The sequence below is a fragment of the Cladophialophora psammophila genome (genome assembly GCF_000585535.1).
Source record: "Cladophialophora psammophila CBS 110553 chromosome Unknown aczJe-supercont1.47, whole genome shotgun sequence".
NCBI lineage: Eukaryota > Fungi > Ascomycota > Eurotiomycetes > Chaetothyriales > Herpotrichiellaceae > Cladophialophora > Cladophialophora psammophila.
The window spans coordinates 65,012-75,463 of record NW_006912968.1 but is presented as its reverse complement, the minus strand read 5'-3'; the positions used below and the strand labels follow the sequence as shown (position 1 = coordinate 75,463).

The window sequence follows — 10,452 nt, the reverse complement described above, 5'->3', positions numbered from 1 at the left end:
GGGACGGCCCTTACGGGTATATAGCTACGCTCACTCCCCCTAGATAGTTTACACTCTCTTCGTAGCCAACTCATGTTACCTATTGGACTATACAGTTCTCAGTAACAGGTGACTGCTCATACCTTGCGTGATCCACAACCAGTTCATACTATTCAGATTGTTACTAGGAACCCTGACCCAGTCAGATCCAAGTAGGATCTTTAACAGACGGCCTATCTATACGATGGATTAAGGTTGTCTTCATACTCGTAGCGACTCGAGAGCGAGTCGCTTTTTAGAGGGAAAGTAACTATCACGAACCCACCGTTATCCCTAAGTACTCTACGCTCTCCACCCGAATCGAGTGAACGGTATAGAAAGAAAAGGAAAGAATAAGGTAAAGGACGGTTAAGGCATAAGGCTATCGGTTAACGCTGCCTTACTCTTTTTACGTGATAGAAAGAGAGGAAGCTATAAGAGTCTCCTCTCACCTAAATCGGCTGAGAGAGAACTCTTTCTTTTTCTTAAGCGTTAAGTCGTTGTCAATAGGGCTACGTGAATAGAACAAGGCATTCAGCTACTCCAATTCCTTTGTACCTACTGCGTTGCGTAGGTCTCTGATAGCGTCACCATTATCCTTATAACGCATAGCGTTAGCCGAAACTACGTCGAGTAGCGTAGAGACGGGAGGGTAATGGTAGCGCGGTAAAAGTATAGATGGCGAGAGAGAATTTATATCTGTAACGGTGAGGGGAGGGGAGGGAAGGGAGGATACGAGAAGAGAGACGTTAAAGAGAGAGAAGGAATTCGCGAGTCGCGAGCGGGGCCTTATTCGGTGCTAGGTCAATGGAGGTTAAATGGTCGACGTCCTTCACGGGTTAGTGCGGCTAAAAAGAGACTAGCGGCAAAGGCCTAAGCCGGCCCCTGGGAGACCCAGCCTGGCCCTGCCATCCATCAAGTCGACTTGGTGCGCACGCTCCTTGGATCGTTCCGCTCTGCATCAACCAGCAAAATCTGCAGGGGAAGGGCCAACAAGTTCAATAAATGCGAGATATCCTCTGGTCAGCACAACGAGTACTGGCTTGGACGGGTGAGCTAGACGATAGCGGTGAAGCTCTTGAGCTACTATAGAGAACCCCTCCCTCTCGACCTCTTTTGCCTCTCTCCCACCGCCATCGCAACCTGCTTGAGACTCCCCGTCCTCAATTTCTACATCGATTCCCCCCCGGCTCCTTGAAAATCTGCCTCGCCTCTTCCGTGGCGCCCCGATCACCATCTTAATCTCCGATCGTTACGGCCTCCTCTAATAAATCTCGAGGAGGGGCCCGTTTCGGCCGTCTATATACTCGGTACTCTCGAGGAGGAGCTCGTTCTAACCCCCTATTTCTCTCCACGCTCGAAACCTCCGCGAAGTGTCAGCTGCGTGTACATGGAGCCCTGGGGAGGGAGCCGTCCCTGGGGTGTCGGCATGAGAGTACCGCATCTCCGAATGTGGTGAGGTTGGTTTCCGTAGCACCACCCATACCGATTAGTAGCCTTGTTGTCCTCGGCGTTGGCAGCGAACATGTCGTCTAGGGAACGTGGGGCCTTGTTGGGGTGCTTGGTCTAGCAAATTTTCTTTCAGTGTGGCCGGGTTTGCCGCAACCAGGATAGCTACGCTTCAAGTGGCTCCTGTCCTCACACTTTGGCTTCGGGCTGCCGTTGTAAGCATTGCCTCTACTAGGCTTAACCGTCGCTGTCTCCCGCTTCCCTCCTAGACTTCTCCCTGGCCCTCTTCTCTTCAGTCATGCGGATTTGCTTGGCTTCTTCGGCGTGCATGCATTCATACAGTAGAGGCAACCAAGCTCAGGAGGGCCATCAGGGTTTAGTCAAACGGATCCAGTCATACATCTCTATGAAGTCACAATAGTTCGATGTGAGGCCATGTAGAAAGCAGTTAACTAATCAGTCATTACATCAGCCGGAATGCCCCTACTTCGTGTACTGCGGGTCAAGGTCCAATCCGTCGGGAAGAAATGGCTCTCTCCTTCAACTCCATTTCCCATTAACCCATACTCTGCTTGTATGTATTCCCGTCATTACCATCCTCCAACTCGTCATGCCATACCTGTAGAGAACGAATCAACTCCAAGCAAGCTCAATATTTTGCGCCAAGGTAAAGGGAAGGGAAACCAATGTGAACTCGCTCTAGCCTTTGCGATCCCGCCGCCGGAACAAGTTGCCGAAGATACTCCTCCGCTTCCCTCGCCGGGTACCCCCGTCTTCGACATTGGAGCTCCCTGCTTCCACGAGCGTAGATTGGCGGGGAGGCTGTTGTCTCTGTGGTGACTGTGGCAGAGGCGGTGGAGCATTCGATGTCACTGGCGACTTCTGCATTATGGGGACTGAAGGGGAAGAACGGAGGATACGGCTATGCCTGAGTTCGGTTGCTGGGAGGGGAGGAGGTTGCAATGTCCACATAGGAGTGTTTCGAACTCGTGTCGGGCTCCGTGGGGACGCCGAGGCTGTCGGTGGGAGGCTTTGGTGTGAGTTGGTTGAATTCGTTAAGTTTAGGGCGCCGCTTGACCTGGCTGCGCGTAAAGCTAAGGCACGCTCGTGGTGGGGAGACGTATGAGGCGGCTGGGGCCGTTGATTGATTGCAGGTCTTGGGCTGGATGGGGTCAGCGAGGATGAGGAGATGGACGATATGGACGATGCCGATGACGGAAATGGCGATGAATCTGAGGACAGCGAGGTTCCTGGCCGTCGCGGAAAGCCTCTGTTGGCTGAGAGCAAGGCGTGAGTTCCTGGAATTCCCAGATCTGTCGCCTTCAGCGGTCCGTCAACACGAGCAAACCAGGCTTGGATCTTCCTTCGCTCCCCTACGATCGCTGGGTCGTTGCCTTTCCTCTTCGCAGCAAGCATCTTTTTCCGATCCTGCTGCGTACTCAACGAACACGTGCAGCCTTCAGCACATTTGATAGCTGATGTCTCATTGTACTCGACAATAGTAATGTCGCGACGTCTCCGCAGACCCATCGCCATGAGCGGCATCTGCGCCTCCTGGCCCGTCTCCAGAAACCGGCGGAAACACAACGCCATTTGCAGCTCATCGCCTTGTAAAGTCTCGTTCCGTAGAATCTGCGCGCGGATCGTTTCGAGTTTGAGATCTATGAACATGACGCGACCCATTTCAACAAATGAAGGGATAGTTTCGAGTCCAGAATTCGGCTGTGGTGCCTGGACTGGCTGTCCGGGTGGGCTGAGACCCCATTTCCACTTGCCCCCTACGCTCATGAATGCCTTGACCAGTAACCAAGGGGACAGAAGTCGTCGAAGTTCCAATTGCAGAGCGAGGATGACCATGAAGCTTGCTTGAGTCCTCGGAGTGCAGATTCGGTCTGAGTAATGGTGGATAATGTCGGACACGGCGTTCTGGAACCCGCAGAGGTTTGATTCTCGTCGACTCATTGTCGCTCTCCGGGCCGTGATCAACTGAATGTCTCTCCTGAGATTCTCAATGTCTCTCTCAGCAGGGCTGTTCTTGATATCCACATTGGCTTTCAAGTTCACTTGGAGAGTCAGCTCTATGGCACGTTCGTATACAACGTCATCCGCACAGATTGCCAAAGCTTTGTGGTAGTCGCTAGCCGAAGCTGGCAGTGTGTCGTAGACTCCCTTTCGGAGGTACCTCTGCCTAAACAACGTCTGCTTCTCGACCGCCGACCGAACGGCAAAGTCGGAAAACAGGCCAAAAAGCTCCTGTGCCCATCCCATTTCTGAGGTCTCTAAAAAGACAAAATCCTGCCTCACGAGTGAGTTGAATGTTTCTCTATGCCGTAGATGAGAGATATCGACTCGTACATATGAACTTCAGACGTACCGGAGCGCCAAATAGACTGGACAGAGGCATCCCGCCCGTTGACTCATATTCTGCCTCGGTCAAAGCGTGATGAGATAACCAGTAAGTTGTCCGATAGAAGTCCTTGGGACCCCACAGGCCTTGCAGGGAGCTTGGTACGCAATCTTGGGTGGACTGATGAGGAGATCTTGGAGGCCAGAGTCTCCATGGCTCGATGGGATCTTGAGGGTTGCTAGATTGTCCGTCTGTAAAGATCATCAGTATGCTGACTTCAATGCGAAGGGTGAGCACTCGCTATATTTCTTGTAAGGCTCTTTCAACAACCATTCAGCATGTCCTCGAGCAAATGCAGCTCGGGTCCACCACTTTTGAAACCCTTCATCAGAATGGTGAAATTTTGCCACATGCTCCCAAAGTGCAAGTACTCCTCCTTGTTCTCGCGCTGCCTCTATAAAACATTCCATGTTGGTTCGGAATCCGGCTCCTGGAGCTTTGAAGGATCAGCGTCTGATACATGGCTTGCAACAGGTTCCCCAGACCTTTCGCACGCTCAGCTTCTCTTGGCTCCAGGTACTCGTTCATGCCCTCCATGGCATACTCATGCGCCATTACCTTGTAGAGCTCTGCCATGGTAGCCCTGTCGACTAGCTCCTTGTTTCGCGCCATTTCTGCGTAGTAATCGAAATCACTAATTGGTGTTACACACGGATTGGCCAAGTCTTTGGACGAATGCATACCTTTTGGAAAATCTTTCTGCCCATGTTGGAGCATCAATATTCTCGTGCATCAGTAGAGTAGGGTAGAGCGACAGCGCATGGCTCTTTGCCCTAAGCCCCCTCTCCCTCAAGGTCTTGATGGATTGATTGATTTGATCCTGAGGATCGTGAGCATTATCGAACAAGAGTTGAAATAGTAGTCAATGACCTACTGTCGCCAGTCGATACGTCAAAGCACGTGGGCGAGCACGCTCCAGGACCCAGTGTTCAGCACTCTTCTCGTACAAGATCCCAGTCCGGTACCATGACCAGGCAGCCCTTTTGGTAATTTCACCGCTTGAGATTTTGAAGTCGTGGGCGGCAATACCACAATTAGAACGAACTCCGTGGCACATCAATAGAACTCACTTGGTTTGAACGGCCATGCACTTGCTCGGGGACTATTCGTCGCGTGCTGAAAAGGTTGCGTGGAGAGAATTTCTTGTTTTCCGGCCAGGTTAAGTGGCTTCTCTAAGAACGAAAGCTTTTGGTCTGATTCGCCGTTAGTTTCCGTCTCCAGAATTCAATGTAGAGCAGTTACCTGCCTTTGTCGAAAGCCCGAACTCTTCCAGCACCCAGCCGCAATGGCTCAGGCATCGGCTCATGGTTGTTGATTGACTCTTTCGGAATCCCGACCACTTCACAGACTAGATTTCGTCAGATGAGGTCCTAGAAGAAGATCGACTTCTTACTTCCGCGTACGTCCTCTTTGCTCATCAACCTGGAAGGGTCCTCATAGCCTTCTCCATCCCGAGTAGTCGCCTGGAGCGACATTTTGACTTGGCTCCCGATCGTTATCACACTGAGATTTCAAAAGAAATCGGGTGAAGAGGCCAGAAAGGCTGCGGATTCGCGAGAAGGGAAAAGAAAGGAGTGTGGTTGAGATCCGTCCTGGGATGACCATTTGTGTTGTTCGACTTCGAGGGCGACTCTGGTGGCGTCGAGATGTCTCAGCATGTGAGCTGAAAATGGCTGGACTATGCTCCATATCTGTCAACTTGCGTATTCGCTCAGGAGTCGACATATCAGTTATTGGGTATACGAGAGCTGCAGATGGCTGGGCGCGCATCCCCCCTGGATGATTGGGGCTTGGGGGGTGTTTCCCCTGTGTCAGCCATCAATAATGCAGCGCCACGAAATTCGAAACCACCAGAATTCAACGCCACACTTGATGGCTGTTCCAAAATGTACGACAGAATGCGGCCAAATAGATCTCCTCTCCCCGTCCGATCCGGCTTTCGGTCTTTTCACCAGAATCAATGCAAATGTCAGGATATGAGGAACCGTCAAGACTCGCAAGTCGATCACATCAGCAGCAAGGTGCGAATGGGCCAGATTCTACCACTGCCGGCTGTAGTGATGACAAAGACCAGTGCAGAATGTCTTGGGGCTCGAAAAGACTGCCTTGAACAACGTCGACCCTCTTCCAGAACCCTTACGCTTAGGCGCTGGAAGAGTTCGACGATTTGCGAGAGCAAGTTTGTCACAAATTCCGGCGATATGAGCTGGCTGACAAGTTGCAGCCTGCAGCTTACATTCGCTCTTCTCGGGATACTGAGAGCGGACATGCAGCTTCCAATGGTTCCAGCGTGCCGGACCCCGGAGCCACGCAAGGCGTATCATCTCCACCACCTGCGACAATTGGTGGCCAGATACAAACTTCGCCGTCTCAGGATCCGAATAGTGAGTAGCATCTCTGCTGTCCGTTCCGTTCTCATGGTCAAGCAGTAGCGGGACCGGGTACCGAGATGACAACGCCACGTCCGCGGGTAGCTGGATATGCTTCACTCGCAGAGTTCATGGCGAGCGACAAAGTATTTTGTCTTTTCAGAAGATTTGACAAGATGTCAATACGAGTTCTATTGCATATGCAAGACGAACTGAGCGAATTAGAGCAAAGGCTCAGGGCGCTGGATACGGCCGATTGGAATTCCGGGAACGCCATAGATATGTACTCTTTGCACTCGCGAAGGAATGATCAGAACCTCGAACGAAAAGCCATCATGACAGTGTTGGAGCGCAGGATGCATCAATATCGTATGCCAAAGTCGGCAGTTGTGTTTGATTAAAGTTCTAACCGGTTCCAGAGAAGCGGCTGTATATGCATTCACAATGCTTGAAAATGGAAAAAGCGCGAGACATGTATACCGACAGCGTCAGTCATTGGATGGACGGCCGCAAACCTGTCGTCGAGGAAGAATCACATTGGATCGATGAACGTGATGACATAGCGAGTCTGGGACTCCAAGTCGAAGACTACCACCTTTTCGAGAAGTGGGCGGAAGAGAAGTTCTCTCGGGTCTTTGTGACAAAGGTGAAAAGTCATACCTTTGGAGGGATCGAGCTGACGTTCCTCCCTTCAGAAACATCAGAATCGGCCACTCTTTGGTGAAGAAGTGCGCTTCTACTCATCGACAACCATCCGCCGGGTGGTCAGATGCTTCCTAACCCTGATCAGCGTCATCATCCTCATTGGCCCACTCTTTGCTTTGTCCTACACCAGGGGACAAGAATACCGTTTGACACTCATTGCCTGTTTTACGTTGGTCTTTGCCTCGGCGATCGCCTTCGTAACCAAGAGCCGGAATTTCGAAGTTTTTGTGGCGACGGCAGCGTAAGTTCCTCATATTGTATTTGGATTATAGCTCACCGCTTTCCAGCTACGCTGCAGTGCTTGTAGTTTTTGTTGGGAATAACTATGGGAGCCAATAACGGACATTGAGGCGAGATCATTTACCTCGTAGTGTCTGAATCAGTTGAAGCCATGAGGCAGTTAAGAGAAGACTTCTGTTGCGGATTCGGCTGAATATCGGGCTAGTGGGCCAACGGGCGGCGGGTGTCCACTTAAGCCACCAGCCAGGGAGGTTCACGAACTCAGGGAGCGCCCCCTTATTACTGGGTACTAGTACACTTCACGCTCCTCGCAGGAGAGGCCCAACCTGTCTTCTCTTCTCTTGTCTTTGGAGTCGTGTACAGTACGAACCATTTACTATAGGGGTATCTACTATCACTTATCGCTAGACTCTGCCTACTTTGCCAAGAAATCTCTAACAGTGAGGAAAGAGAAGAAGGGAAAGAGTAGATGGAGAAGACTAAATAGTGGTCGGTATACCTTCCCATCCTCTTATAGTACATCTTCCCATCTTAACCATACATATAATATAATCTAGTCTTGGCCTCCTCGCCTCGTCACGATAGAATATCGCGGTGTTCTTCATTATCTCGATGTTTATAGTGAATGCTTCGAGCCCGTTTCTAGTGGAGCTAAGGTCAATAAACGAGAGGAGCTTACGGACACCATTCAGTCGGTCACAACATTAGTTGAACGAATATCGAATGAAGGATATATGATATATAGCGCACGAAAACCTGGGCTAAGAGGATTATCGAGATGGCGGGCTGCATACTGAGCAATATAGATAAGGTCAGAATCCCCTTTCAGCTATCGAGAAACCCTTCGAGCCAAACAAAGGGCAGGACTACCGGGAACAGCGATTGTAGATGTGACATTAAGTGCTTCAATCCGGTTATAAGAAAACAGGAGCTCGAAGCCGACGCAGCGATTTCGAGTTCTTGGAGATCCACGCGAGAGATCTCGGACACGGTAATAGATGTCATAGTTGATGCTGCCGCCAACAAGGCATTTTGAAAACGCCATTCAAGAAGCAAAGAGTGAATGTCGCAGAGCGCTCGTATTTGGCGTCCGCTTCCGCTCTTTTTACCAATCAAACTCTCAGGGGCTTCAACCCTTGTTGTTGTCGTAGGAGCAAACATTACTGTATCCCATTCCCGTGACAGTCTACCACATTGCCTCTGGTGATGGCAAGATCACCTCGATAGATTCACACATGGTGGATGCCAAAATCTCTACCATCTTAGGCCCCGGTGTTGGAAACCTCGCTTATTACAGATGCACACAGCAAACCAGCCAGACATCAAACGTTGTCGATAATCTGTCTCTCACACATCGAGAACATAGAAGGTAACAGTGTTCCATCACCCAGTCCAACCCGCTCCCAGGCACCAGGTTCCCGCATCGAGCGGCCCAACAAGAGAACAAGAGATCTCCACTTCCACTTACCGACCAAAAGGCAAGCGCAGTGGGCGGTCCAAGATTGCACTGGAGCCGTTTCTCCATATGGAACTTGGACAACAGTCGACACACTATGGCCATTGATGTTACCGCTTCATGGCTTCAAAGCGACGTCGGGCGTAACTGCATAGCCTTGGTCATTTTCGCACTTTATCTTGTACTTGTACTGGAATTTCTCTTCCTCGGTTGGACTGTTTCCGTGAGACTCATTGCGTTCGATTATACCGTCCAGCTCGACGAGGATCATGTAACCAGATATCCTGATCAAGCCTGAAATCTCATTAAGACCCCGATATTCCAGATCCCACTGTATTGGATCTTTCTTATCGAATTCGCCCCGTGGTCTGGCAGATGTGTAAGAGATCGGACCGTCCACACTGGCCCAACTCCAAGTCGGAGCGTAGTGGCCTGGATTCATTCGACAGTTTCTGGAACCGCTCGCGCGAGCTTTCCAAACGAGACTTTCGGCAACTGCGTTTGTCCACAAACCCCAGAAAGGCGACCATCCTGTGCTCTTTTCAATGCGCTTCATAACGGCGCCCATGGCTGGGAGCCGGTCATAAGGTCGGGTGATATCCCTGCCCATGTACTCCTCGACCAATCTTGTCCAAGCAACGTGTGTAATGTTGTCGAGTTGGGCGGACCAAGACAAGCCTGTGCGGCCTTTACAGAACCCTTCCCAGAAAGAATGGCAACGGCATTCGAACCTCAGTGCTGTAGGAGTAAAGAAGAGGGTCCTTGCAGCCAGGAGACGTTCTTGCCAGATCCAAGCTCTAGTAGACATCTTGCCATAATCACCCCCTGAGGCCTCCGTGTCCAAGGCATGTGATCGCCGCCGGAAGCGAAGATTCAAAGAGCCGATTCCATCAAAATCCAGGTTCAGATCGAACGGCCACCATTTTTCGTCCCTTGGAACCAAGATACGGTCATTTTCGGTGGTAGCAGAGGCCGCTGCAATAGTCAGAGTAGCGTTTCCATAGATCTCTCCCATCTTCGCCGCCTGGGAATGAAAGTCTTCGTCATCTCCTTGGATGATGCAGAGTCGATCTATCCAGATGTATTCAATCCCAAGTGAGCGAGCCACGTCGACCACGTTTTGAAAGAGAGGCGGCAAATCATTGAATTCTATGCTAGCTTTCCTCGCCTCCAGGTTTCGCGCGTTTGTGAGATACGTATTTGGACCCACAGGGCCCCAACAATAGCTGAGGGCGATAAACGGTGCACAAATGTTCTTCGGCTCCAAAAGCTGAATGCGGCTTGCATTGTTGGCTTCGATCCAGATGACACGATCGGGAAGCACGGGGAGACCCCCATCCTTTCCACATTTGTGTTGTTTGATACAAGTCCCCACCTTCTCTTTGATGAAGTCAAAGCACTGTTGATCCCCAGAGTGTTCTGCGATCTCTTCTGCAAAGCCCATATGCTGCACAAAGGGTGCCAAAGCAAGATCTGGACATGACCGTTAGCGCCTATCTCATACACATGTCTTCCTACTTGAGCCGAATGACGTACCACTAACTGTGAGCTGGTTATCTGGAATAACAGGTCGATAGATCTCAACCTCTATGGGCGGCTTCGAACGGTCCTTAACCTCGATGAGGTACCCAATATTCCGCCCCTCTGGTAACTCGAAACCAAGCCTGAGAATTTGTTCTCTCGTCATCGGCACGGTGGACGTTCCACCAAAGGTCAAGCGCACAACTACAGGCAGGCCGGACGCTAGAAAGAGCGTTGTCGGTCTCCCAGCCAGGATGTGATGCCCCAAGCATTGATTCAACCATAAC

The 10,452-nt window shown here is 50.9% G+C and overlaps 3 protein-coding genes across 3 annotated transcripts; 1 reads left to right on the top strand and 2 right to left on the bottom strand.

Annotated features, from left to right (window-relative positions):
- Positions 1-2,389: 2,389 nt before the first annotated feature.
- A1O5_13360 (uncharacterized protein) lies at positions 2,390-3,735 on the bottom strand (the record flags this gene model as incomplete). Its single annotated transcript, XM_007753926.1, has 2 exons — positions 2,390-2,744; positions 2,816-3,735. The coding sequence occupies 2 exons, from the start codon at positions 3,733-3,735 to the stop codon at positions 2,390-2,392; spliced, it is 1,275 nt and encodes a 424-aa protein (XP_007752116.1).
- Positions 3,736-6,697: 2,962 nt separating this feature from the next.
- On the top strand, positions 6,698-7,193 carry A1O5_13359 (uncharacterized protein; the record flags this gene model as incomplete). Its single annotated transcript, XM_007753925.1, has 2 exons — positions 6,698-6,889; positions 6,939-7,193. The coding sequence occupies 2 exons, from the start codon at positions 6,698-6,700 to the stop codon at positions 7,191-7,193; spliced, it is 447 nt and encodes a 148-aa protein (XP_007752115.1).
- Positions 7,194-8,762: 1,569 nt separating this feature from the next.
- On the bottom strand, positions 8,763-10,331 carry A1O5_13358 (uncharacterized protein; the record flags this gene model as incomplete). The annotated part of the gene is made up of 2 exons (XM_007753924.1): positions 8,763-10,117; positions 10,181-10,331. The coding sequence occupies 2 exons, from the start codon at positions 10,329-10,331 to the stop codon at positions 8,763-8,765; spliced, it is 1,506 nt and encodes a 501-aa protein (XP_007752114.1).
- Between the last annotated feature and the right edge of the window lie 121 nt (positions 10,332-10,452).